This window comes from Phocoena sinus, chromosome 9 (genome assembly GCF_008692025.1).
Source record: "Phocoena sinus isolate mPhoSin1 chromosome 9, mPhoSin1.pri, whole genome shotgun sequence".
NCBI classification, from domain to species: Eukaryota; Metazoa; Chordata; class Mammalia; order Artiodactyla; family Phocoenidae; genus Phocoena; species Phocoena sinus.
The window spans coordinates 6,185,634-6,213,506 of record NC_045771.1 but is presented as its reverse complement, the minus strand read 5'-3'; the positions used below and the strand labels follow the sequence as shown (position 1 = coordinate 6,213,506).

The 27,873-nt window shown below is 61.6% G+C and overlaps 1 protein-coding gene across 5 annotated transcripts in view; it reads right to left on the bottom strand.

Moving 5' to 3' along the window:
* Positions 1 to 1,248: 1,248 nt before the first annotated feature.
* The window catches only part of KCNH2 (potassium voltage-gated channel subfamily H member 2), a 33,567-nt gene continuing 6,942 nt past the window's right edge, over positions 1,249 to 27,873 (bottom strand). The window contains exons 3-15 of one of the 5 annotated variants that reach the window (XM_032643636.1): positions 15,827 to 15,991; positions 14,029 to 14,475; positions 13,225 to 13,436; positions 8,483 to 8,911; positions 7,582 to 7,969; positions 7,054 to 7,253; positions 6,304 to 6,556; positions 5,135 to 5,328; positions 4,783 to 4,882; positions 3,838 to 4,110; positions 3,569 to 3,761; positions 3,057 to 3,234; positions 1,259 to 1,809 (exon numbers count right to left, since the gene is read on the bottom strand). In XM_032643636.1, the coding sequence (XP_032499527.1) occupies positions 1,681 to 1,809; positions 3,057 to 3,234; positions 3,569 to 3,761; positions 3,838 to 4,110; positions 4,783 to 4,882; positions 5,135 to 5,328; positions 6,304 to 6,556; positions 7,054 to 7,253; positions 7,582 to 7,969; positions 8,483 to 8,911; positions 13,225 to 13,436; positions 14,029 to 14,475; positions 15,827 to 15,991 (3,161 nt within the window). In that variant the 3' untranslated portion in view covers positions 1,259 to 1,680. The other 4 variants (XM_032643639.1, XM_032643637.1, XM_032643638.1 and 1 more) reach the window with 4 other exon arrangements.

Sequence of the window (27,873 nt, the reverse complement as noted above, 5' to 3'; positions counted from 1 at the left end):
CCCACCTCTCTGGGTCACCCCTCCCCACCACCCGGGTCTATTCCCCCACCTCTACTCCCCGTGCCCATCTTCCGTGCCCTGTCCCCCAGGGCACGCTGAACTCACAGGGACCCCTCCCTGGTCCCACCCTCTGGTAGGGGAGCCAAGGCCCTGCTGCAGAACCACCAGGAACTTCTCTCCTACCTGCTCTGGAAACAGAGCACCCCCCAGGTGGCGCAGAGACCAGGGTCTCCTGCCAACACCCTCCCCATCCCGGGCACAGGCGGTAATGGGCTCTGTTCAAAGCAAGGCTAACACACCCACCTCGGAGGGTCAGGGATTACAGGACTAAGCGACCCTGGAGGCCTTGGGCCGCACTGTTGCCCATCGGCCCCTCCTGCTGGCTGGCAGCCGCCCTACCACGGCCACTGCACGGCAGCTCCTCTGAGAGGCCGGGTGTTCGCGCAAGACCAGAAGGGCACACGCGTACACTCACAAGCTCACGGACGCACACAGCCACCGCCCTCCACTGGCCCCAGGACATCTGTTCTGACTTGCCCCTCCGATACTGGGAATGAGCCGCCTGAAACTTCCACCCTCTTCAGGCAGCTCCGCTGGTCGGGGATCACAGGTGACCAGGTGACGGAGGTGACAGAGGTGAGGCCCGTCTGGAGCCAGACACCAGGGGGTGGGGGCTCTGGTCAGGGTTGAGAAAACCAGCGGGCCCAGAGTTGGTTTGCTGTGGGGGGTCAATTATATAGGATCCGCGTGAGTCTGAGTCAAGGTCAAGAGAAGGCCAAGTTGGGGGCTTGGCCAAATACAGCCCCAGGTTAAAGTCAGTACGGGCTGGGCTCACGAGCTGCGTGAGGGAAGAGTACAGCCGCCAGCAGTCAGCCTGGGGCCAGCTCTGGGGGTCAGTGTGCCACCCAGCAAGCCACCGTGACCCCGAGGGGCGGGACCCCAGGCCTGGCATCCCATTAGGACAACCTCTATATGTAAAAGAGTCCAGGTGGCTCTCTGCCGTCCTGAATCCAGGACCACATGGAAGCAGGGCCCTCCGGAGGCCAGAGGTCCTGGAGGTGACTTGTGTCAGCCCCGAGGGAGCACCCCGACTGCACAGACTCCACACCCAGACGTCGGAGCTGCCCCTGCAGGCCCTGTGCACACAGACAGATCGGCCTGGATTCCCTCAGAGAGGCCAGCGCACCGGACACTATGAACGAGAACATGGGGTACAGCGTGCTGATGGCTGCACCCACCCAGCACCCCTGGAGTCTCCTCACTCAGGATAATTATTTATTATTCATAGTCATCAGCATCTTCATGAATTATTCATATGATCCTTAATTATTATCCTTAACAATAAGAGCAGTAAATAGCAGAAAAGTCCTTGAGGTGCCTAAGACCCAGGGCCGGGTGCCTCCGGCAGTTAGACCAGCTACTGCCCCCAGGGCAGTGAGGGGACCACAGACCCCCATCCACTGCCCGGCCCTGTCCCTGCCCCTCCCCGGCCCCCCCCCCACCCCCCAACGGGGCCCAGGGGACCGCAGGAGGAGATGGTCCCAAGGGCTGGAGGAGGAGCTGTGCCTTCCTATTCCTCTCCCGTCAGCGGCCAGGGCCTCCCGGGCAGGGCCTCCACAGGAGGGGCCCAGGCAGCGCACTGAACCCTGGGTGAGCCATGTGTCCACACTGGGCAGCCCACTAACTTCCCGGGTCTGAGCCGTGTCTGTGCAGGGGCTGGGAGGTGAGGGCCCCTAGCTGGCCCGGCAGGGAGAGGCGTCGAGCAGGGCCGTCTTGGGGTAGCTCCTCGCACGCCATGAACTGGGAAACCTGCAAAGAAACCGGAGTGTGAGAAGCTAGAAGCCAAGGGGCAGGGGAGGGTCAGAGGATAGAGAGGGTCAGGAGACCCTGGTGACAGACAGAAGAGGCCTGGTGGGCACAGGAGAAGGGCCAAGGCAGACAGAGCACGACTCCCACCGGCTCTGGGAGGAACAACGCGCTCTGGGTGGGCAAGAGCCAGACCGGGCACCTGGGGGCCTCGGGAGCTTCTGCCTGACTCGGGGAGAGCCTGAGGCCACAGCCGCTCCCCTCCCCAGGGAACATGGCTGCTGGATTCAAACCCAATTCAGAATAAGGGGCCTTGAGCTGGCACAGAAGCTGTACAGAGAGAGAGAGACAGGGTTCTTTCCTCCAATCTAGAACTCAGGGACCTAGAAACAGAGGCAGGCGGGCGGGCCAGGGCTCGGAAGGCCAGGCAGAGTACCAGGGCAGGCAGGAGGGGCTTTGTGGGTGCTGACGAGTCTGCTGTGAGATCTCTGCGGAGGAGGCTGTGAAGGGAGACTGGCACATTGGCTGACGTGGGCCCTGGTGTCTGCAAACAGGAGCAGGCGGCAGATGGGAGGGGGGAGCAGATGCCAGAGGGAGGGGGGAGCAGATCCCAGGCCACCTCTCGTCGCCAGAGGAGCCCCATTCTTGAGACCCAGACACAGCTGTCCCGTCAGGAGGCCAGGAACACACGTGTCCACTTAGGAGAGGACAAAGGGCAACAGAGGCCCATCTCTGGCAGGAGGGGAGAGATGCGGGCCGGAAGTGCTACCCTGGGGCTTAGCCAGAGCCTTCAGGACAACCCCGCAAAGCGCTGAGCACGAGAGTCAAGGGTTGGCAGCAGAACCTGACCCAGGGGGTATCAGTCGCAGCAGGGGCTTGGGACCCTATCCCAAGGGCACGCTGGCACCCAGCACCCGCCGCCAGGCCCCCGGCTCAACAGTCCCTCCACCCACAGCCATGACACAGGCACCCTGAGTAGATATGGCCATTCAGGGGACACTAGGGGAGCGAATGCCACGCGGCCTGCTGGCTTCCTTGGCCCAGCTGTCTGGGGGCTTAGTTGGGGGCTCTCCTGCTGTGCTCTGTGCTCGCAGCTCCTAGGGCAGCCCTCCTCCAGGAGTACAGCCTGGGAGGAGGGCAGGAACAGGGTGGGAGGCGGCTAGGGCCCCAGGCCAAGCAGAAAGGGCAGCAAAGCCGGTCTGGGGTGGGATCGGTGCAGAAGAGGCAGGGCTGGGGTGCTTGGAACTTACCTGAGAAAGTGAGTCCAGGGCGAGGGTGGGGAGGGGGCTGACGGGCAGCAGAGGGGAGGTGGAGGTGGGGCCGGGCCCCGGGGTGGTCACAGCACTGTAGGCAGGCGGTACCAGCGGCACCTGCCTCCGTAGCAGCTGCAGGACAGTGGCCATGTCTGCACTCAGCCGGGTCTCCAGCCTGGGGCGAGAAGGAGGAGGACGCCCTGGGTCTCAGGGAAGTGGAGACACCAGTGACCGCAACTTCAGGACCACCCTCTGGACAGCCAACTGGTCAACCCCAGGTCCACTCTTCATTCTAGGTGTGGCAGCCCCTGGCTCGGCTCTGAACGCAAGGAGAGGGTCAAGCTGCTGGACACGTGGACAGGCCTAGACAGAGCAGACACCCACTTCACCCTGCAACACTGCCCGAAACCCACAGACCACACTGCAGTGTGCCCATGCCCCACCCCTACTAGCCCGCGCCCCTGGACACACACAGCCGGGCCTAGGCTGATCCCAGGGACCACCCTCACCTGTTGAGCTGCCTCTGGAGGGCATCCAGCCTGCTCTCCACATCGCCCCGGGGCCGGCGGCCAGGGCTGGAAAGAGGGATGTTGAGGAGGCTGGGGGCGGGGGCGGGGGCGGGGCAGCGAGGCAGCTCCTGGTACTGGCGGCCCCGGCTGTCCCCCCAGAAGCTGAAGATGTTGGACACTCCTGAGAAGGCGCCTGGAGCCAGAGAGCTGGGTTGAGGCTGGGACAGAGGCCACGCCCCGCCCGCCTGCCCAGGGGGCCCTCGCCCTACCTGACAGTGGGTTACAAGTGTCGCTGCTCTTCTCTCCATCCTCAGTCAGGGGGTCCCCACCCGGCGGCTCTCCGGGGGGCCTGGGGCTGGAGAAGGGCACCAGGCGGAGGGGGCTGGAGCTGCGGCCTGGGCCCTCATCCTCACTGCTCTCAGGGCTGGAGGGGCCGCTGGACAGGCTCTCCCCCCACGGCCCCCCCTGCCGGCCCCGGCCACTCAGCCCTGCCCCCGCCCGGCTCGGCCCCAAGGCCGACACCTCCCCTGGCTGTTCCGGGTCTGTGGGAAACAGAGAAGGGGCCTCAGAGCAGGCAGGAGGCACAGAAGGGAGGGGAGGGGAGGGGAGGGGAGGGGAGGGGAGGGGGAGGGGAGGGGAGGGGAGGGGAGGGGAGGGGAGGGGACTGGAGCAGGTCTGGGAGACGACCGTGGCTGGACGCCCTGGTTTGTCCCCAGTTGTTTCTTCCGCTCTCTTTCCCCCACTTTCAAGAGGACTGAGAACTCGAGGGCGGGACCAGGTCGTCTGTGGCCACTGGCTGCCCAAGCACGGGCGGTGGCACTGCTGGGAGGGGCTCTCTGGGACCCCGGGCCCTCGGCCCCCCGTGCTGGCCTCCTTGCCCTCCTTTGTCCTGTCTTTCCTCCCTTCATCAGTTCAAAGCAGTGCCCACCAGGACACCAGCCCTGCGAGGACCAAAGAAACTTAGGCACGGCCCTGCCTTGGAGGGTGGAAGAGGGCTTCCTGGAGGAGGCGACATTTCAAGTGGGCCTGAAAGGATGGGGTGATGGGGTGGGGGGCGGGACACTGAAGGTTGGACCGGAAGGTCTGTGTAGCCTGGGGGGGAGCAGACCCGCCGGACCCCGCGCTCCGCCCTCAGCCCCGCCTCCTCTAGACCCCGCCCCCCACCCGCCTCCCGGCTCACCTGGACCCCGCCCCCTCCCCTCCCCCCGCCTCACCCCTGTCAGTGCGCCTGCGGAAGGACAGCTTGCGTTTGCGTTGCCGGTGGAAGCCGCCCTCCAGCTCCGCGCTGCCGGGAGAGCCGGGGATCATGTTGGTCTGGAACCGAGAACGGTGTCAGGGCCCTTCCGCGCCCACCCAGCCTGCCCGGTCCCGGCCAGACCCCCTCCCGAACAGAGAAGGTGGGGTTGGGGGTGTGAGCTCTGCCCCAGGACCGGGGCTGAGGCTGGGACGTTCACAACCTGGTCTGACCCCGATACCGTTTGACAGACAGGGAAACAAGCCCAGAGAGAAGGTCACACAGCGAAGGGGCAGCCACCCAGCATGCAGCCAGCCGCGCGGCCCTCTCACATCCCGCAGGTTGAAGGTGATCTCCAGGCTGGACCAGAAGTGGTCAGAGAACTCTGGGTACATGTCCAGCACCTCCAGCAGGTCATCCCGGTGGATCTTGTGCAGGTCACAGTAGGTGAGGGCCCGCACGTCCCCGTTGGACTTCCCAGGGCGCGCATACAGGTTCAGAGGCTCTCCGAAGATGTCATTCTTCCCTGGAGGCCACCGAGAGGGGGGCTCAGCCCCTGGGGCAGCAGCAGAGGCAGCAGACACCTGACTTCCAGGCATCCTCACCCTGACCGGGCCCCAGCCCCCAGGGCCAGGGAAGCATCAACCAGCCCATCCTCCCCCAGCTCGCAAAGGCAGGGCGTGTGGGCCAGCCAGCAGCTGCCCGTGGCCCTGGCTTCCTCCTTGGGTTCTAACTCCTCTGGTACCCCCCAAAGCCCACGTCCCAAACACCCTCCTGGCCAAACACTGCACCCCCATAAACAATGTTCTTCAAACTACAGATCAAACACAGTAGTGAATCAAGACCAGCATTCTGTTTACTGAAAGAAAACAGGATAGCACAGCTTAGCACAGCATAGAACAGGAAACACCAGAAAGTAGTTAAGACGACTGTTGTTTGGCAAAACTTTGGTTCCAGTTGTGTTTGGGGGTGTTTGTGGCATAAGCGCGTGTTTATGCCGAACTGAGAAATAAAAAATCTATAAAGACCGCCCCCCGCCCCGTTGGCACATCTGCCCTGAGGTGTCCAGGGCCAAAGGAAGGACAGGCAGAGGGCAGGGAGTCCCAGTGCCCAGGTACACCTGCCCACGTACACAGGTAGGGCAGAGGGGGAGAGGGGCAGGACTCCCTTTGCTTTGGAGGCGAAGGCTCGGTTGTACTGCCTGAGGCTGCAAAACCTCCCTCCACTGCCTACCCTGGAGCATCTGGATTTGGTCCTGTCTTAAGGAACAAGAGTGTCACTGCCCGTGAGGAGACCCTGAAGGGAAGCAGAATCTGGAAAGCCCCAGAGTCCTTTCCACCGACCCCTTGGAAGGCCTGAGCTTGGGTGAGTTAAAGGAGCCCAAGGTCCCTGTGGGTGGTCCCGGGGCCACAGCCCCTAGGGCTGTGTCCTTAACGGGCTGGGTGGGACCCCTCCAGGCCTCGGCAGGCACTTCGGGCCCAGCTCCCGGTCCCTGCCGTACCCAGGATGGCCACGACAATGTCGCCCCGCAGGATCTCGATGGAGCCCCGGGAGATGAAGTAGAGGGCGGTGAGCAGGTCCCCAGCGTGCACCAGCGTGTCCCCTGGCGGCGCGTGCGTCGTCTTGAACTTCATGGCCAGGGCCCGCAGGCAGCCCTTGGTGGCCCCTCGGAAGGGCTTGCAGTGCTGCAGCAGCGAGCGATTCAGGTGCAGGCAGATGTCGGCCTGCAGGCACTCAGGGAAGCCCTTCAGCACCTGGAGGCAGGGGGCAGCTCAGCATGCCCTCTCCCGGGACCCCACTCCCAGCCCCACCCGGAGATCCAGCGGGGAGCACCAGGGCGTCCGGTATCGGGAGAAGGACCTGGGTGCCCACTCCAGCTCCACCCCTTCCACCCCTTCCAGCCGTGCACCCTTGGGGACGACGCCTCACTGCTCTAACCTCCACGTTCTAACGCGTGAGGCTCGGAGACCAGCTCCCGCCTGGGGCTGTCATAAGGATGAAACACGATCACCCAGAGCCTGGTCTAGCACCTGCCCCAAAGTGACCGCTCACCCAGTAAACGAGCTCCACGGGCAAAAGGAGGGTAACGTTCCTCTCAGGGTCCTGCCTGGCGCTAACCGGGACCCCCTGAACCGCGGAGGAGGGTGACTCTGGCGGTCTGAGACGTGCCCGCTACATCAGGAGGAGTCCCTACCATCACGCTGCTCCCTCCAGCCCACCATCAACCGGAGGCCAAGCCCAGTGGCCTCACCGCGTTCATGTCGATGCCATTGGTGTAGGACCAGGCGTGCTGGAAATACTCCTCGAGGCGCTGGCGCAGCGGGTTGGGGATCTGGTGGAAGCGGATGAACTCACGCACCCGGAGCATCTGCGTGTGGTAGCGGGCCGTGCCCGAGTACAGCCGCTGGATGATGGCCGACACGTTGCCGAAGATGCTGGCGTACATGAGGGCTGGGGGCGGGGTGAGTGGGGCCGTCAGCGTCTGAGGGACCCCGCCCGCCCCTGTACCGGGTCAGCAGCACACGCAGGCACGTCTCGTTGTAAGCACACACGCGAGATGCAGGAACACAAAAGCCCAGGCACACACACCCCTCGGCTCTGCCCCGCGCCTCTGCCCTGGTGTCCCAGCCCCAAACATGCCATGCGGAGGCCCCCGGGGTCTCTAAGGCCCAGGGCCCCGCTCTGGCTCCTCTAACACCCACCCTCTCCTCTGTCTCGGGCCCTTCCCAGACCCCGGGCCCCCGGCCAGCCCCCGCGCCTGACCCCGCGGCGCACTCACAGCCGATCAGCATCACGCAGATGGAGAAGATCTTCTCCGAGTTGGTGTTGGGCGAGACGTTGCCGAAGCCCACGCTGGTGAGGCTGCTGAAGGTGAAGTAGAGGGCGGTGACGTACTTGTCCTTGATGGAGGGGCCGCCCAGGCCGCTGCTGTTGTAGGGCTTGCCGATCTGATCGCCCAGGTTGTGGAGCCAGCCGATGCGGGAGTCCATGTGCGGCTGCTCCATGTTGCCGATGGCGTACCAGATGCAGGCCAGCCAGTGCGCGATGAGCGCAAAGGTACACATGAGCAGGAAAAGCACGGCCGCCCCGTACTCGGAGTAGCGGTCCAGCTTCCGTGCCACGCGCACCAGCCGCAGCAGCCGTGCCGTCTTCAGCAGCCCGATCAGCTATGGGGGTCGGCGGATATTCAGTGGGGGAGGGGGGCAAATGAGGAGTGGGGGCGCTGCAGCTCTCGCGGGGCATCGGAGGTGAGACCCCCGGAGGAGCTCTCCCCGGAACCTCCTCAAAATAAAAGCGCCTCCCGCTCACCGGGCGCAGCACGGAGCCCATTCACCTTCGGGCCAGCTCTGTGACAAAGGGCTCGCGGTTCCCAGGGCCAGACTGAGGAAAGTGGGGCTCGGAAAGGTGCACCCACCCTCAGGTGCCCGGCCAGAGCTCCCACCAGCTTCCAGGGCACTTCCATGTGAATTAAAAGACAGTGGCCACTTTGGACACGGACACATTAGGAAAAGGTGAGCCCTCTGGACCGCTACAGCCGGGGAGTGGCTTATATGGAAAGGGGAGCAGGTGCGGGTTAGCTGGGGCTCTGCCACGCGTCTGCCCCCTCCCTCTGTCTCCACCCACCCCTTCACCCCACCACCTGCTGCCCTCCCCTTGCCCCTGCCTCCTTGCCAACCCACCTCTTCAGAGCCAGAGCCGAAGATAAGCAAGTCAAAGGGGATGGCGGCCACCATGTCGATGAGGAACCAGCCCTTGAAGTAGTGCACGGCGATGCGGCCGGGGTGGCTGACCACCTCCTCGTTGGCGTTGACGTAGGTGGTGCGGAAGTTGATGAGGATGTCCACGATGAACATGATGTCCACGATGAGGTCCACCACAGCCAGCGGCTGGCAGGCATAGCCACAGTCGGGGGCCGGGGGACCCTCTTCCGTCTCCTTCAGCAGGAAGGCGGCCGAGTAGGGCGTGAAGACCGCCGTGTAGATGACCAGCAGCAGGATGAGCCAGTCCCACACGGCCTTGAAGGGGCTGTAGTGCAGGACGGTCCAGCGGTGAATGCGCGGCGCCTGCAGCTTATACTCCGGCAGTACGTCGGCCCCCAGGGACAGGACCTGAGCCGGCGGGGAAGGTGCAGGTGAGGGTATGATGTCCAGCCAGGGTCTGGGCAGGGAGGACAGAGCATGGGGCCCTCCAGGGTAGGAGCAGGTAGCATCTCTGCTGGGCCCTCCAGAGAAGAGGCCACGCAGAGTAAGCGGGGAAGCCCACCCTCAGACAAGCGGACACGGCCACTCACCAGAGTTCCTTCCCCACGTGGCACGGGACCTCCTGGCTGGCTGAGTCCAGGGCACCAAGCAGTAACACCCACAAGTACTGCTCCCCACCAGCAATACAGACCGATAACTATGGATATAACTCCCACCGTGAGATCTTACCCACACCCCCAAACACCACACACACACACGTCCCACATATACTACAGTCTCTGTCCAGGTAATGCTCCAAGGACTACAGCTTCCGGCCTGGGTGATGTAAATGGTGGTGGTCACTGCAGCTCCTTACAAGTCCCATTGCTGGTGGCCCAGGGACTGAGGGCCTAAATGTCCCTTCATGCCTCTGGCCCAAGGATACCAGCCACCCAGCCTCAGGCCCTTTGGCATCCCGGAAAGAGAGACCATGACACTCACTCCCCCTCCCTACTCACCCTGGCCCAGGGCAGCCATTCAGAAGTGACCACCCAGCCCCGCACCGGCTCACCTCCTGTCCTGCCCCTTCATCACCCAGGCAGAGGCAGGCTCGCCATCCAGACCAGGTGGCAGCAAGTCACACCACTCTTTCCCCCCAAGCCAAACTAAAAGAGCTGAGACCAGCTTTCTCGCGCTGTCCCAGGAGCCTCTGTCTGTCCCCCTGCGGCCTCCTCCTGCCCCTCAGAATCCCCAAACTCTCCCAGCCTGGCCCTGCCATCCCTGGGCAGCCAGACCCAAGGCCTCACCCGCCCCCTTGAGAGCCAAGGTTGCCGGCCCTGCGGGAGCAGTACTAGATGCCCGGGCCCCGCATCCTCAGGCCTCTGTGCTGGGCAGGGCCGTGGCGGGCGGAGCCGCAGACTCCCATTCGTATTCAAGCTGGGGACCCCCTGGAACCACCCTCACCAGATGGCCTGTGTGGCGGAAGTAACGGGGAGTTAAGATGGGCCGTAGTTAGGGGTTTGGCCACAGGGGCTCCAGACGCACAGGATGGGTGGGGCGGGCAGCCCCGCTCCTGCCCTGCCTTCAGCCCGAGCCCCTAGTTCCTTAAGGCAGGAAACACGGGCGGTGAACTTTCAGGGGTCAAGTGGGGACTGCAGAGGGCCCTCAGAGACAAGGAGGCAGAAGAAGGTTCCCGGATGGGGTTCCTCACCACACCTGAGAGGCCAGGCCCCCGGAGGCTGTGCTCAGCCACACCTGACAAATGGGATCCTGCCCCCTACCTGAGTCTGCCCACAGCAGGACCAGCACCGCCCAGGACACAAGCACATATGCCGGGGGCAAGGCCAGGGTACGAGGCCCGGCCCCGCAGACCTCCTCTTGTGGGGGCCGGCCGGGCTGCTCAGCTCTGCAACCACCAGCTCGCCACACGGCCTTGCCTGTATATAACCTCCCCTGTTACATAAGCTGTTGTCACACAGAATACTAAAACTCATTTAAGCCAAACCCCGGGTCCTCACCTGTGGCCGGGAAGAGTCCCCTCCCATACCTGTCCCCCAGCTAGGAGGGTCACAAGAGCCACGGCAGAGACTTTAGGTGCTGGTGGTGGCGACGGGTGGGATTCTCAGACCCAGACCCACCCGTGAGCCTTCCAACTCCCCGGGCCATCCTCCCTGGGCTGGCTTCTGGCTCTCTGCCAGAAGCCCCCCAGGGGCTGGAGACGTGGCTCCCAGGAGGTACCTAGAGAGTCAGCAGCCTGGGGGACCACAGCATAGCCACCAGCACCTCAGGCTGCCCCAGAAGAGGCAGACCGGATGCCCGGCTCAGCCTGCCCTCACCACTCATCCAGTGGCCTCTGACCCCAGCCTCCTCGGGTCCCAGCCCCCCAACCTGGACCCCTGAAAGAGCCCACGCCTCCCTGGCCCGCCGCAGGGTCCACTCACAACACACAGAGTGCTGGAGGGGTGGAGCCCCTGCGCCTCTGTGCCAGGCCCGGCTGCTGCCCGCTGGCTGGGGGAGGTGGGGTGGGAGTTGGAGCCGTCCTCTCCTCCCCTGTCTCCCCACCATCCTCTCCGCGCACCCACTTCGCTCCTGTTCCCCCTCTCCTCCTTTTGCGTTTCGAGCTAGAAGGCTGGGCCACGGAAGCCCAAGGAGAAGGGAAGTGCTGGCATGAAAAACACTGTCCACCTAGGCCCAGCGGGCCTGGCGAAGAGCAAGCAAGCCGGAGCCAGGAATGGGATGAGCGGGGCCACAATCCCAGGGCTCCCAAACCACCCTGCATCTCGGAAGCCCTCTCCGGGCCTGGAGCCAGAGCCCTCTGGGCCGCATCCATCTCGGTGCCCCCGCCCCGGAGGGAGGGGGAGGGGCTGGGGGGGGTCACCTACCTCCTGGGCCACCAGGCTGGAGATGCGCACGGCCCGCCTCACCCGGCCTTTCTGGGCCCTGGGCTGCAGAGCCCCTGTCCTGCTCGCCTTCCCCGCTGGGGCCGCCATGGAGGACTTGGCTCCCCCCAGCTTGCCTGCCCGGGGCCCAAGGGCCCAGCCAGCGCCTCACCTGCACCTCAACGGCAGCCTCAGCCCAGGCTGCGCCCCAGCCGCTGGCGGCCTGGCTCCCAGGGCAGCCTCTGGCACGAAGCCAGGGTCACTGGGGCTGGGGTCACCCTGGCAGTGAGCGCGGAGACCAGCCCGCCTGGCTCAGGCCGCCCATGGTCCCCTGGTGCCGGCCCCGCTGCCAGGGTGCTGCGCTCTGCCCGCTGCCGGCCCAGCAGCAGCAGGGCACCGCGGTAGGAACCTCGGCTCCTCCAGCCGGCCCCTCCTCCTCCCAGGTCCCCACCCCCGCCCCGCCGGCACCGGGCTCCCGCGCCCCGCCCGCCGGCCGGAGGCCCCCTCCCCCGCGGCCCGCTCCGGGCTCCCGCCGCAGCCACTCCCGCGGCCCGTGCCCCTCCCCCTCCCCCTCCCTCCCCCCCCCCCCCCCCCCCCCCCCCCCCCCCCCCCCCGGCAGCCCGGCCTGTCACCGCAGATTAATGGTCTCCCCGACACCCCCGCCCCGCCGGTCCAGTGCCCAGCCAGCCAGAGTCAGACAGACACCCAGAGATGGAGCGACCGGCCGGCCACCAAAGAGCCAGGAGCACAGGCTCACGCTGGCGCGCACAGACCACAACACGACAGCACACGCTGTGGGCACAGGGGCAGAGCAGCCGGCAGGGCTCCAGGTGAGGACGAGAGAGGCAGAGGTGGGAGGGGGTGAGGCCGAGGCAGCCAGATATGGGGCCTAGGGTGGGGGGAACGTTCTGGAGTCAAGGCCAAGGGGCCGGAGACCTGGCAGGGACCCAGAGAGCCAAGGCGGCAGCGGAGCGGGGCCAGGAGGAGGGCTGAGGAGGCTCAGGGCAGCGCGCGGACAGCTCCCTCACTCGGGCGGCTCAGGGAGCCCGAAGGAGCTGGAGGGGGTGGTGGGACTGAGGCGAGCCAGGTGTGGCCCGGGAGCCCCCTCCGTCCCTGGCTTCTCAGTCCTGACCTTCCCCCACCCCACCCCCAGGCCAGGACGGGAAGGAGCTGGGATGGACTGGGCAGTGGGGGTGGCTTGCTGCCAAGAGGGGGCAGGAGACCAGGCTGGCCCTGCCACTGGGCAGTGTTGGGCAGTGCCACCCCCCCCCGGGCTGGCAATCTTCTCTGGTCTGGAATTCGGGGACTTGACCCCTCTTGTATCTGTGCGCCCAACTCCATACCCTCCCCTCCCGACTTGGGAAGGAAAACTCTCCTCTCCCATGGTCTGGGGACAGGGGTGGGCACCGCTAGGCCACCCTGGCCCTAGCACCGGGTTCCCACCCTCTTCCTGGCTCATCACATTGGCCTAGAAGAATCAGGACCCCCAACCTTGACCTCTGTGGCCCCTTCTAACGTGAAACTTCCCGTTGGTTTGCCCCCAGGACTCTGTTGTGCCCCGTGGCCACCTTCTCCCACCCACCCTCACCCTGCCAGGTGCCCGGCCTCAACTGCCCTGTCCTCCCTGAGCCCCATCCACCTGTCCTCTGTATCTGCCCACCCCCTCCAGTCTCCCTTGCTCCAGGATCTCTCTCGTCCCAGCTCTGAAACGCCACCCTCACCCCCAGCCGGCACGTCCGCCACCTTCAGGACGCCCTCGCTGACTGCACCCCTCCACCCCCCCTTTTGACCACAGTCCACTCCCACTCCACTCCCTCCAAGCTCCTCCCACGTGAGCGGAGAGCCAGCGAGCTGGACACCTACCTGGGTGACCTTCTCAGTGACATTATGGGTCCGCTCCTTTATCTTGGGGGCTATGATCTCCCGGTCGCTGGTGGGCGAAGCCAGGAAGGGGTCGCCCTTGAGGTCCACAAAGTTGAGGGTGATTTGGGGAATCTTGCTAATGGTGCGGTAGCGCACGAGGTCCGAATCTGATGTGGAGTTAAGCAGGCCGCTGCGCAGGGGGTGCATGGCCCCTGGGGTGGAGGGGAAAGGGGGTCAGGGTGGCAGGCAGGCAGGGGCAAAGGCCGTCAGGTCGACGACACAGAGCTGAGGTGGAGACGGGCCCTGCAGGAGCCAGGCCGTGGGGTTCACTGAGGCCAGCTCAGGAAACAGGAGTGGAGTCCCTGAGAAACAAGTGAGGGCAGAACCCTCCCCACCGTAAGGAAGCACGCCTGATGCAGCTATGAGATGACGAAGGGGAAAGAGCCTCCATACGGGTCTGTTCAGCAGGCACTGGGAGCCTGCCAGAGGCCCAGGTGGTGGCAGGGACCCAGATGCCTCTCCCGCCTTCCCGACTCCCGTGGGCATCCCCGCTCCAGGCCAGCCTGGGAGAGCCAGCTCCTCAGGGCCAGCACCTGCTCTGAGAGTGGAAGAATGCAACGGGATGAATGCACGTTTAATGGAATAAAAGGCTACTTAATGGGATTAAGTAAGCGCTTAATAGGATTTCCATCTCCCAGGCACACAGGACAGGGCGGAGAGGGAGGAAGCTGATGGCCTGGAATGGACAGCCCGCGGGTGAGGACGCAGCCGGGCAGTTCCTGCAGGGGTGGGGCCGACCCTCACCGGTGCTGGCGTGGCGCGGCGGCGGCGGGGGCAGCGCCCCAGCGCGCATGGCCTCGATGTCGTCGGCCGAGGAGGCGCGGCGCACGCTGGCGCAGCTCTCTCGGGAGCGCGTCCGGGCCAGGCTGCAGCTGGAGCCCGAGGCGTCAGGGTTGAGGCTGTGCGCCCGGGGCGACGGGTGCGGGCCGGGCGCGCAGGCGGGCGGCGAGCCCGGGCCCACCGGAGCGCGCCGCTCCTCCACCGGCCCGAGCCCCGCCACGTGGTTGTCCATGGCCGTCACCTCGTCCAGGGCCAGCGACTCGCTGCTGGGCGCCGCGGGCGTCAGGTCCATGTCCACCACCACGGCCCCCGGGGCACCGGCGCCGCCTGCGCTACCCGGCCGCACCGACGAATCCCGGGCGGTCAAGGCCAGCAGCGCGGGCAGCTTCAAGCGGAAGGTCTTGGCGCGGCCTGCGTGGAGAGGGGAGGTGCGTGGCGCCAGCAGCCCGGGAGAGGGCCAGGCCTAGCAGCTGGAGCCCAGTCACCAAGGGGAGGAAGGAGGGAAAGTGGGAGCCCCGAGAGCCGCCGGCACCCCTCCGCCCCTACTCCTACTGCACAGAACTCAAGTCTCCAGAAAAAGTCTAGAATGCAGTCGTATCTAAGACTCCGCCAATAATAAACCACCATTTCTTGAGCCTCACATCACCGGTAGTCTCTACATACACCACCGTGGCTCTCACAACTGCACCCATTGGGTATCATTACCTCCATTTTAGACTTGAGGAAATTTAGGCGTCAGCGAGTTATGTGATTTGCTGGAGGTCACACAGTAAACGGCAGGGCCTGCATCCAAATGGAGGAGTGATGCCACGGGTTCCGGCCGTACCCTGCCACCTTGGAGGTGGCACCCATGGAACAGGTGGGGCCAGTGTTACTAATGCTGCCACTTTAGAGCTTGAGAAACCAAGAGGTGGTTTCTTTCGCCATGACTCTGAGGGAACATTTAAAATTAAACCCAAATGGGGCTTCCCTGGTGGCGCAGTGGTTGAGAGTCCTCCTGCCGACGCAGGGGACACGGGTTCGTGCCCCGGTCCGGGAAGATCCCACGTGCCGCGGAGCGGTTGGGCCCGTGAGCCATGGCCACTGAGCCTGTGCGTCCGGAGCCTGTGCTCCGCAACGGGAGAGGCCACAAAAGTGAGAGGCCCACGTACCGCCAAAAAAAAAAAAAAAAAAAAAAAAAATTAAACCCAAAAAGGCCACGCAGGGGGAGGAGGAGGTGTCTGAGCCTTTGAGTCATGGGGGGATGAGGTGAGGCCTCCACGCCTCCAGCCACAGGGAGGAGTCCCCTCACATCCTCTTCTCAAGTAGCCAAGGCCACGGCAGGGAGCTGACCCGTCCGGGAACAAGGACCAGAGAGAGAAACTTCACAGAGTTGAGTCCATGAGAGACGGAGCCTCCTCATGAGCAGAAGGGGCTGCCCCGAAGTGGCCAGGGCCATCTGGGAAGGGTGAATCCCCCGTCCCTGGGGCTGGAGAGAGGATCACTCCCAGGGGATGCTGTGGTGGGACCCCAAGCGGGTAAGGCTATGAAACCAGCCATGCTCCTGCCCCAGGGACCTGTGAATCTGGGCTCAGTCACTCCACCGCATCTGTCCATGCTGAGCTGGAGGGGACCGGCCGTGTCCTCCACGTTCTCTCCCCCATCCCTGAAGGGATCCCCTCCGCATCCCTTCCTGCAGAGCACTGCCCTCGGGCGGCCTCACGGCCCCAGGGAAGGGAAACCGTGTATTCCTGCGCCAGCCCAAGAACACAGCTGCACTTACCGGGGGCCAGCCAGCTGGTGGGAGGGGCACGGTGATTGGTGTCACGGTCTGGGGACCCCACCATGTCCTTCTCCATCACCACCTCAAAGTTAAGGATGAACATGATGACAGCCCCATCTTCGTTCTTCACGGGCACCACATCCACCAGGCACGGGAAGCAGCTCCCTGCAGAGCGGAGACACGGCCACTGTGCTACCAGGCCCCGGACCCTGAAGGGGCCTGTCCACTTCTGCCTCCCCCACGGCTCCCACACACAGTCCTGCCCCTTCTCACCATTGCCTCCTGCCCCACCCCCTCCTCCTGCCACCTGCCGGCCAGAGCTGCTTCCCCAATCTGGCCGCTCCAGCTTTCCGCTTTCAAAGCTCTCCCTTTCCCTCTCTGCTTGCCTTGGTTGTCCAGCCCTCTCTCCCGACGTGCGTTCTCCCCACACTGCCTTCTGCTCCTTTCTTCCTGGGTTGTTTCACCTTTTTCCCTATCCTCTCGCACTCTGTCTTTGCTTTTCCTCATGCAAGGCAGTGAAGCCTGGAGGTTAAGCCCACAGACTTTAAGCCCAGGATCTCAGGGTTCAGATCCCAGCTCTGCTGCCTTGTCATTGATGCATTTTTCTTACATTTTTAACCTCCCTGTGCCTCATTTTCCTCATCTATAAAATGGGAACGATGATAATTCGTTCCTCGTGAGTTGTAAAGATTAAATAAGTCAACACGTGCCAGCTACCTAGGGCAGTGCCTGGCGTGCGCCGAACACTAGAGACAGGTTAGCCATCACCCTCTGTCTCTGTCTGTCTTTGCTCCTCTTCGTTCGTACCCAACTGTTGTGTCATCCACAAGAAGATAAGTTCAGAAGTTGAGAGCAAGAGCTTCAAAACCTTTACAGCAATTGGGCATTGCCACAATACCCAAGCATGTGATTTTTTGTATTTCACACAAGTATTGGTCTGTGACACGTTAGAAACAAAACTGATCCTTCACCAGAGTTGAGAGGCGCTGCTTCTAGATCTTTCACCTGTCTCTCGTCTTTTTCTCTGTTCTTGATTTTTTTTTCCCTCCCAATGTCTCTCTCTGGCCACCAGGCCCCCTATTCCAGCTGCTGTCAGTTCACCAGGCCAATGTACCTGTTCCGCCTCTGCCTTTGACCAGCGCACGGCCCCCACACCCTCCTCTCTGCTGATTTCTGAAAGAGACCCTGGTGTGCTCTCAGGCTCTGCCTAAGGCCCAGCTCAGAACCCCCGCCTCCAGGAAGCCCTCCTTGATGCAACAAGAAGGCGCATTAACATTCTGTTCCTCCATGGACCTGATGGGGACCAAGCATGTTCCTCATCTTCTCTTCCCAGGGCAGAGACTTCTTTCCTGGTGTTCATCTGTCTTCTCTGAACTGCCGGGTCCTAACTCACCAGCGTCTGTGTCCCCTCTGAAGGGCCTAGCACCCAGAACAACGCACCAGGGAGCAGGCGCTGGCCAGTGGTGTTGGTGATGGGGTGGGGCTAACGGCGGTGGAGGAGTCAAGGATCAGGGCTGGTGGAGAGGACATGGCTGGGGTGAACTGAGTCAAGGCCAACCAGCTGGAGGGGCCGACGGCCAATGAGCCCTGTGGGCCAGCCCTGGGAAGTGCAGCCGCAGCTCCTCCACAGACCTGAGAAGGCCAGGCGTAAAGGGCCTGATTCCTAGGAGATGCTGGCCGGGCTCCGGGGCGATTGCTATAGGGACAGGGCCGAGAGGGAGCGGCAGGGGAGCAATTCTAACTGCTGTGGGATTAATCTGGTGGAAGGAGATCCTCTGAAACCAAAGGAAACAGGATGGCACTGGGGTGAGGGGAGCTGGGCCAGGGCAGGGGCTGGCCAAGAATTCTCTGCCCTACCCCAAAGCCCTTCCACTCACCGCGTCCCAGGCCCTCACGGCTTGGCCCACGGGACCTGAGCTGGGGGTCTCTTTCAGGGTCTCTTTCCAGTAGCTGCTCCTGTCCCCTGACCTCCAGCCTCTGACATGGCCCGGCTGAAGCACTGCCGTGGTGTTGGGAGCTGCAGGAGGCCGGGCCCAGCTGGAGACCGTCTGGCACCTAGACAGCCCGCCTAGAGTTTATGCCCTAATATGGTGATGGCCGGCAGCAGCCTGAACAGGGACCGGCCCTCAAAGGGACTAAGGAGAGGCCAGAGACCAGGAAACCGTAGCCCTGGAGACCCCCCCCCAACACCCACCCCCTGGGAGCCCAGCGATCCTGGCCCCTGGTCTTGGTTCCTTGCTGGGAAACTCGTCTCACCTAAGTCCAGAGTCTGGAACCCTGATGAGCCCCACCCTGCAGGATGGCCTGGGGATCCTGCCCCCAGGGCACAGCCTCAGCATTCTGAACTTGAGGCCTCAACACCCCGTGCCCACTTCAGTTCCAGCTTCTCAGCAAGAGAGGCCAGACCTGCATTCTGCAGCCTGGACAGTCCAGGACCCTGACATCGCAAATTGTGCCCCCCTTCACGCCAGGCCGCAGAAACTCCAGATATAAGCCCCCTTACAGCACAGGCCCACTCCCGGCCCTTGGACACAGACACACACTCACACACGGAGCCCCCTTGGTCCTCTCCCTTTTGTCGACATTCAAGGAATTTTCCCTTTCAAATAACCCTGTAAAAGCCCTTGTTATTCCGAAAATGTGAACTGGAGCCCTGCCTGATGGCTGGGGGGAGGCGGGGTGTTAGGCTCCAGCTACTATTTTCGAGGGGCCACGGAAGGAAGGAAAACGGGTAGCCCCAGGTCAGCCAGGGCTCCGAGAGGCTCTGCCTCCCGCCCATCCTGCCTGGCTGGCTGGGTCTTCCATGAGCTGCCGTATCACCCACCCCTAGCTCTTCAGCCAGACCTGCCAGGGGACGCCATCCCATCACTGGCTGGAATTCTGGCGGCGGGGGGGGGGGGGGGGGGGGGGGGGGGTTGGTCCCTGAGGGCAGCTGGAGGTCAGCAGGCCAGGGGTGGGGCACAGGGACAGCCAGAACTGAGCAGAGGCACATGGCGGCCTGCAGGCGGCGGGGCTGTGACCTTCACACAACTTCTCAGCAGAGAAGAAATGTTCAGAGTCAGTGTCTGGGCCGCCTCCCCGGAGCCCTGGGCTGGCACCGCACGCCGGGACCAGTGGCTCGTCCCCCATGAGCCCTGCTCCTACGTACCCCAGACCCCGCTCATCCCTCGGTTCCTCTCCTGCCTCCGCCCCGCCCCACCCCCCCAGAGCAGCCCCGCGGAGCAGAGGCTGACTTGAGCCCAGAGCTGGTGGAGGCTGCAGTTCCGCCGAGAGCCGCTCTGTGGCAGGAGCGGCCCGCGCTCCCGAGACAGCCGGAGTCTGGAGCGCCCGGGGAAGGAGGGAACGGGGAGCGGAGGGCCCCTGCCCTGCCCGCAGAATGGCTGAGGGGCTCCCGGGCGCGAAAGGGCGGGGCACAGGCTATGGAGTTAAGTGGCCTTCGCTCATTGCATCAGAATGACTTTGGGCGAGTCACCTGCCCCCCTCCGGCCCCGGGGAGCTCATCCGCAAAATACAGGACGATGAGCATGCCCCACTGGGCTGGAGGGATGAATGACAGGACACCGTGAAGCGGGAGGGCCCAAGGGAGGTTTTTTTGTTTGTTTTTGCTTCTGTTTATTCGCGGGTTTTTTTTTTTTTTTTGCCACGCTGCACAGCTTTCTGGATCTTAGTTTCCCCGACCAGGGACTGAACCTGCGCTCCCTGCGATGGAAGCGCGGAGTCTTAACCACTGGACCGCCAGGGAAGTCCCCCAAGGGACATCTTGGTAACTGGAGAAGGAGGAGAGGGAGAGGGCCCTTGGGCCAGCCTGGCTCACGTGGCTGGTGCTGAAGAACACCCGACTCACACCACCCCCACCCGCCGACCCCAGCCCCAGCTGAAGACATCCGGGCACCCAGCCTCGGCCTGCCTCCTGGGCTTGGGGCACCCTGGGCCCTGTGAGAATGAAGACTGGGAGAGGAGAGGTAGTCATGGATTGACAGCCTCACACAAGGACAGGCTCCTCTGCGCCTGAGATCCTAAAGGCCGCAGAGGTCATGCAGTTCACCACAGGCCACTGAGGAAGGGTCAGGGGGGCAGTGGGAGGGCCCCAGGGGACCAGGTCTGGCTACCTTCCAGGTGCAGCAGGTCCAGTTCCTCCTGACCCCGGGGAAGGGAGCCATCTTCATCAGAACGCAACACTGGCTTGCTTTCACCTGGTGCCAACCCACACCCAACAGTGCACCTGGGGCACCGTCCCTGCCCTGCATCCCAACCCATCCAGGGGCCCCACCCACAGTCCCAAACCCAACTGCCCACCTCTGGGAGCCCCTGGCTGGTCTCCAGGCAGGAGCCACCGTCGGCTTTCGCGGGGGCAGGCCTTATCTCTTGGGGCAGCACCAGGCAGGTGGGGAAAGGGAGGCCTGCGGGTGACCTGAGTGTCCTTGGACAAGCTCCCCAGGTCAGAATCTCTAGTGGCTCGTCTGCATACTAGGTGTCATCAAGCTCCTTTGCAGGTGGCTCTTAATCCCCCTGGAGTATTCACTGAGCACACGCGCGTGAAGCGTTCAGGGCCTCGTGAACAAGACAGGCGTGGCACCCACCCTCACTTAGCCGGGGAGTCAACAGGACCCCCAGTTTGGAGTCCGGGATGAGTTGGCAGAGAGAGGGGTCCTGGGGAGCTGAGCCGAGCTGATCTGCCCCGACCCTCAGGAGACCTGGGCAATCGCTGTGTGACTGTGGGCAGGTCAGCCACCTCTCTGAGCTTCAGACTCCCTGTGGGTACTGCAGGGACAAGTGACTCGTACTCTGGGTGCCAGATGAGATGATAGATGGCCTTGTGGAAGCATTCAGAGCTGTAACGAGGCAGGGTGCCGGGTCCTTGCAGGGAAGGTGACCTCGGGGAAGCAGCCATCCTCGCCCCGGTCTCTGTCCTGCCCTGCTGGGGCAGGAGGCTGGGGCTCCAGTCGGCCTGTCCGCCCCCAGGCAGAGGCTGTCTCCGACTGCGGCGGCGGCGGCCCAGGGCTGTGCAGTGTCAGGATATATTTAGCCTGGTGGCGGCGACAGGAAGATGCGGCAGGAGCTGCTCCTGGCCAGGGGCCACCGTGTCGCTAACGTCGCGCTCTCGGGCAGTGGGGGCCTAAGGAAGGCCAGGGACACTACAGGCCCAGGGGACAGAGCGGGGGAGCCTGAGAGGCCAGCCAGTGAATGAGTGTGCACGTGTGTGTTCGTGTGTGTGTCAGTGTGTGAGGGAGAAAGAGAGGCCAATCCCATCCCCATGGCTCCAGGAGCTGAGTGGGACAGACTTCCCCAGGAATACTCACTTCAGGGCTGGGGCTGGGGAGCCACGATCCAGACCCCAACTCACACAGAAGGAGCATCTCCAGACAGACCCTCCACTAGCCCTCCAGCCTAACACCTTCCCAGAGATCTATAGGGCCATACGGAGGGCCCCAGGGCCTCTGTGGGTCATCCAGGCACCCGCCCAAACCCATTACATGTGGCCTGTCTGTGCTACCTTTCCCAGGGGCCACTGTGATGGCCTGGGGAGAAGAGCTCTTTCTAGAAAAGCTCTGGGGCTCAGCCCTACTCGACCTCCTTCGGGGCTGCAGCCTCACAGTCTGTACACTGGGAGTCACAGCCCTGCCCTGTTCCGAAGAAGCCCCAGGAAGGTGAAACGAGGCCATGTTTACTCGGGGAAAGCCTCTCTTACGGCACCATCGCACTCCCCACCTCCCTGAGGCCTCCACACTTAGCCTCCCATCCCCGGACACGCAGGCTGGCCCCAGTGCCTCCTCCAGTGCACCCCAGCTTCACAGGCCCTCCCACTCCCCACAGCCCCACCCCGCTTCTCTCCAACTCCTCCCGTCCCTCTAGGCCCCCAAAGGACCCCCTCTACAAAGATTTTCTTGGCAGCTCCATCTGGCCACAGGGATGTCTCTCACTGAAAACTCCTCTAACACTGTGCTCCTAATGAGAGAGGTAACTGTACACTGGCTTCTGAGGGAGCTTCCTCCCTCTGCCCGGAGCCAGCGCTGGGCTGGCTTCACGGGACAAACTGGGTGAACAGGTGTCCAGTCGATCATGGACTGGGGCAGGGACCTGCCCGGATGGCGGATGGGGACAGGGTCATCTCCCCACGCTTTAAGCTCCATTTCAGATCCAGGGGCGCTGACTGACTACCCTTTCAGGACAGGACTGGCCCATTTCAAACCCACCCTGAGTCTGGACAGCAGTCAGAACCCTCAGAGGAAGGAGGTGGCGTCTTCTGCTGAAGCACTGTTCAGTCCAGTCAACGGCACGGAACACGGAGGCTGACGGCCCGGGAATCCGGGCAAGGGGGCTGGGGCATCTCTGAGCCTCAGACCCCTACCAGCCCTCTTCTCTGTGACCCTCACACAGCCAGCCACGGGCAGCAAGGGCACAAAGGGCCGAGGTCCGCTAGGGGACAGTGGGGGTCCCTGCCCTCCTCCAGGGCCCCGCAAGCTTCTGGAGTGCCGCTCCCACCTTGGCTCCCGGCGTACCCCAGAGGGCCTGTCCCATCGGTCACCCAGTCGGCCGCAGCTTCTCAATCATTAATCCGAAACTTGCAATCCCTCCCTGACTCACCCACCTCACAGGACTCCAGCAAATAAATACAAGTGCATGTGAAAGCCTGCTGAAAAGGCAGATGGAACGTTCCAACATCAACGCATATGGCAATGACCCAAACATACGCAGAGAAAACCAGCGTTGTTCGCAGATGATAGGATCATCTCCCTAGAGAACCAATAAAATCAACAGATAAACAATTAGAACTAGCTAATGAGAGACTTCATCCAGTGAGGCTGCCAGATACAAGATCAGCCCCCCTCTCCACCAGCAGAAGGCTATTAGAGTAGGTAGTCAAAAATAAGATCTCTTTCGGGCTTCCCTGGTGGCGCAGTGGTTGAGAGTCCGCCTGCTCATGCAGGGGATGCGGGTTCGTGCCCCGGTCCGGGAAGATCCCACATGCCGCGGAGCGGCTGGGCCCGTGAGCCACGGCCGCTGAGCCTGCGCGTCCGGAGCCTGTGCTCCGCAACGGGAGAGGCCACAGCAGTGAGAGGCCCGCGTACCGCAAAAAAATAAAATAAAATAAAATAAATAAACAAGATCTCTTTCATAATAGCAACAAACACTATGAAGTGGGGACTTCCCTGGTGGTCCAGTGGTTAAGACTCCATACTCCCAATGCAGGGGGCACCGGTTCAGTCCCTGGTCGGGAAACTAAGATCCCACATGCCGCATGGCATGGCCAAAAAAAAAAAAAAAAAAAAACTATGAAGTGTCTAGGAAGTGACCAAGAATGCACAAGGTCTCTATGGGGGAGAAAAAAAGAAAACCTTAAACTAATAAAGGATGCAGAAACCATCTGATAAATGGAGAGACGCTACAGACTGTCAGATGGGACAAATATTAGAAAGATGTCACTTCTCCCCAAATTAACCCATAAAACCAATCTAGTTCCAGTCAAGATTCTAGTGGGGTTTTCCTTCCCAGGAACTTGATAAACCTTCTCTAGAGTTTGCAAAGGAGAAGAGAGGTCCACAAATACGTATGTCAACCTTTCAAAAGAAGAGCAGAGAGGGAAGATTTGCCTTTCCAGATACTAAGACATACTAACTGCCGTATATTTTCAACATGGCTTTGATGGAGGAACAGACAAATAAATAGTTGGAACAGAACAGAGAGCTCAAAGACAGACGCGTGGATATATGGCAAATTAACCAGTGGTAAAGGTAGCCCCACAAGTCAACGGAGAAGAATAGGCTGTTTACTAGATGTGTTGGGAAAATTGGCTCAGTACACAGAAAAAAACACACCTTGATCCCTGTTTGACACCACAGACAAAGGTAGGGTCAGGATGGATTAAAGACCCAACTGAGAAAGGTAAAACAATTAAGGTAACAGAAGAAAATGTAGACCTTCGCAACCTCAGGACAGTGAAGGATTTCTTAAACAAAACTTCAAAAGCATGAAGAAAGCTAAAAATCCATGAATCTGTTTGTATCAAAATTAAGAATTTTTGTTGGACAAATTTGACAGACGACCGAATGGGAGCAGATATTTACAAAATCTTGATTCAACGGGGATTAATATCCAGCATACACGATGGCTATTTAACTGTACGCATGTGTGTTTCTAGAATCAATAAGCAACTCTTGCAGATCAACAAGAACGAAAGACAGCAGCTTCACGGAAAAGTGAGCAAAGGATATGAGCAGGGAAGTCACGGGAAAGAAACCTGAACGGCTGCCTACAAGATGTTCGGACTCGCATGAAATCAAAGAAATGCAGATTAAAGCGGAAAGATATCACTTCCACCTATTAAGCTTGCAAAAATTAGAAAGGTGGATAACGCCACGTGTGGCAGGATTGCAGGGGAATCCCATGCTCTGCTTAGGAGGGTGGCAACAGATGCAGCCCTGCTCATGAACAGCCGGACAGCGCTTAGTTGAATTAAGTGTCCACATACCCTGTGATCCAGCAGTTCCACTCCTGGGGAGAAATCCCAAAGACATCCTCACATGAGTCCAAAAGGGGCCATGCATGAGGATGTTCACTGCAGCATCATCTATAGAGACAACCTGGAGGGCCCTCCCCAGGAGAGTGGACAGGTAAAACGAGGGGGGAGCACACCAGAGAACATGGAGCTATAGGCTCAAGATCAAGGAACAAGCTGGCTGGACTTAAAGGCGGATTCCTGTGCAACAAAAGTGAACACCAGAATACAATATGTAGCACATATCATTTCCATAAATTAAACCCATATGCAGTCAGACAAAACACACGTTTTGCAAGAACATATGCAAGCAACACATTCACAGAAAGTACATTTGAATGGCTGCCTAAGGGGAGGGTAACGGGACTGGGGAGTGAGAAAAAAGGAAAAGGAGAAAAACCAGTGAAAGAGAAAGAAGAAACCCGTAACACAAACACCCCTGGTTTCTATGATTTGTGGAAGAAGCAGGAGCTGGCCCAGCAGAAGCCCATGGAGAGAGGCAGAGACGCAGGCCGGGGTGGAGCAGGGCACAGGGTGGCGGCCGTAGGGAACAGGGATGCTGAGACCCTTGGTCAGCTCACTTCCTTGGTTGACTAGAACCTGCGGCCACATGGGTGACGCCCCGCCTAATGGCAAGTAGAATGCCAAGAGCCTCGGCACCCGACACTGCTTTGCACCTATCCTCTTATCTGCCGAACCCCCGTACCAGCAGTACGCGGGAGGACAGGTGTTTTGATCCCACTTAGCGAATGAGGAACTGCAGCTCTGGGAACCCAAGCTAAAAGCCAAATTTCCTGGGGCTCTGAGCCCATCATGACCCCAAAGGGCCCTCTGGGGCAAGACAGCCTGTGCAGTGGTGTTCCGTGTTGGGCAGGACTCGAGTGGAAAGAGGAAAACTGGACTGGAGTTCCCACTCAGGTACCTGCCAGCTGGCTAAGACCCCTTAGCCTTTCTAAGTGAGTTTGGCACCTGTAAAATGATGGTGAGGAGGCCCCATCTAAGGACCACCTGCCACAAAGCATGCGTCCCAGCTTGCAAACTATAAGCGCAGTCACAGGGACTTCCCTGGTGACACAGTGGTTAAGAATCAGCCTGCCAACGCAGGGGACACGGTTCAAGCCCTGGGAAGATCCCACATGCCGCGGAGCAACTAAGCCCGTGCGTCACAACTACTGAGCCTGCGCTCTACAGCCCGCGAGCCGCAACTACTGAGCCCTCATGCCGCAAATACCGAGCCCATGAGCTACAGTTACTGAAGCCGGAGCACCTGGAGCCCGAGCTCCGCAACAAAGAGAAGCCACCACAATGAGAAGCCCGTGCAAAGCGAAAAAGACCCAACACAGCCAAAAATAAAAAAAGGGCTTCCCTGGTGGCGCAGTGGTTGAGAGTCCGCCTGCCGATGCAGGGGACACGGGTTCGTGCCCTGGTCCGGGAGGATCCCACATGCCGCGGAGCGGCTGGGCCTGTGAGCCATGGCCGCTGAGCCTCTGCGTCCGAAGGCTGTGCTCCGCAACGGGAGAGGCCACGACAGTGAGAAGCCACAACAGTGAGAGGCCCGCGTACCGCAAAAAAAAAAAAAAAAAAAAAGTGCAGTCACAACAGTGAGGGTGCCAATGAGTGCAGCTGCCACCACCCCCTCCTCCAGCTCTGCTCCCCCATCCAGCCCTCCTCCGTCCATCTATGAGGCGGGAAGGCTGAGAATCCCCAGATGCCTTCCCTGTACCCCACAATGTTCCCCACACGGCAGGGGTGGAAGACTTGCAGCTCTCTCAGTGGCCACCTCAGGCCACCTTCCTCTGGCCCCAATAGCCTCCCCATCCTCTAAGACCCCTCCCAGCCCTGGCATTCTATTATTCTAAGGCTTTTCACAGAGGGAGGGACCGAGGCCCAGAGATGGGAAGTGATTTGTCCGAGGTCACACAGCAAGTCTATAACTAAACCAGAAATTGCTCCCAAGGCTCTGACTCCTGGTATAGGGTTTCTGCAACACAGCACACTGCCCACCACATTCATTCAATCCTTCATTCAGCGGGAGCATGAACTGAGCTCCCACTATGCAGCAGACACAGAGATACAACAGAGAACAAAGCGGGCCGCTGTCTGCCCTCCCAGAGCTTCCAATCTAGTGGGGGAGTCAGACACGGCAGCCTTGCCCAGAACTGTATGTGAGTGAGATGGTGGGTTAAAGAGAAGACGCTACCCGGCCCTCAAGGTGCTTCTACTCCAGTAGACACGCGACCAAAACGGAAAGAAGTCCGTTCAAGGCCAACCACAGTGCACAGCGTGGAGATCTTTATGGGCCCCTGGACTAAGGACAGGAAGGGACTTTAGGGGGACAGCGGTTCATCCAGAGCCTCTCCCATACTCACCACCTGTCCCAGGTGTCCCTCTGTGCCCCCTCTTCTGGCCCTGACCCCATGGGCCCCTCCCCATGTCAGGGAGGAATGATTCTGTGAAACTCCTTCACACTGAGGGCGAGCTATTTCCACAGTCTTCCCTGCTTACAGGGGAGGAGTGATGAGAAGAGAATGTCTTTTTAAAGAAAAAGGTTCGTTCTCCACCCAAGCTAAAGGTTCCCAAATAGAGGCATTTCAAGCACCCTCGGGGAAGATGTTTCATCGTGAAAGGACTTTCCTGGACCCCTTGAAGTCCCACCACCCCGGAAGCCACCACTGGGCAGAAAAGAGGCTGAGCCTCACCCGGTCTCACACTCCCATGCTGGCCCTCCTGCTGCCCACGGCCCCCCTCCCCAGAGCCCGAGGCCACTGTCAAAATCTGCTCCCATCCCAGATGCGTCTGCACAAATATTTACATAGCTCCTCTCAGGGGCTACAGCAGACACCACACAGAGGAGCCGCCCGCCCGACACTCTCCAGACCCCAGAGAAGGCCAGGAGTGGCCCACACCCTCGGTCATGGCAGGCCCGCCCGGCCCCCAGGGTGGGGCTGGGACAGGAAGCCCCCATGCAGGCCAGGGCACCCTGCTCCGGCTCAGCTGCCCTCCCTGGAGCCACGGAGCGAAAGCGAGGCTGGGCTCGGACGCAGCCCCTGAGCCCTGCTCCCGGCCACCATCGTGCAGGTGTGTGCGCCTACCGGACTCCAAGCTGCCCCGGGGCCTGACCAGAAGGCCCGAGGTGGAGGGGGCCCCTCGATGGCTTCCCCACCGCCCCTAAGTAAAGTGCTACCTGTGTGTAACCTCACTCCTCCGGGGCTCACCCCGGCCTGCTCCATCTCAAGGACACAGAGCACACCCAGGTACCAGCCTCCGTTTGACCTGCCTGCCAGCCTCAAAATACCCAAGGGCTCCTTCAGCAGCCACCCTGACTGATGGGGGCCTGGGGACCTGAGGATCACAGCTTGGAGGGGACAGGGCTGGGAGGGGAGGAGTAGATGTCTGAGCTTGGGGCCATGATGGAGAAGGGGGTGGTGTGGGAGGGTCACAGTACAGAGTCAGATTTCAGCGACCAGGGAGGAGGCAGTGAAATGGCCTGGGGTGTGTGGAGAATCACTGGTGCCAGGAGTACCTGCGCAAGCACCTGGGAGGCTGAGGT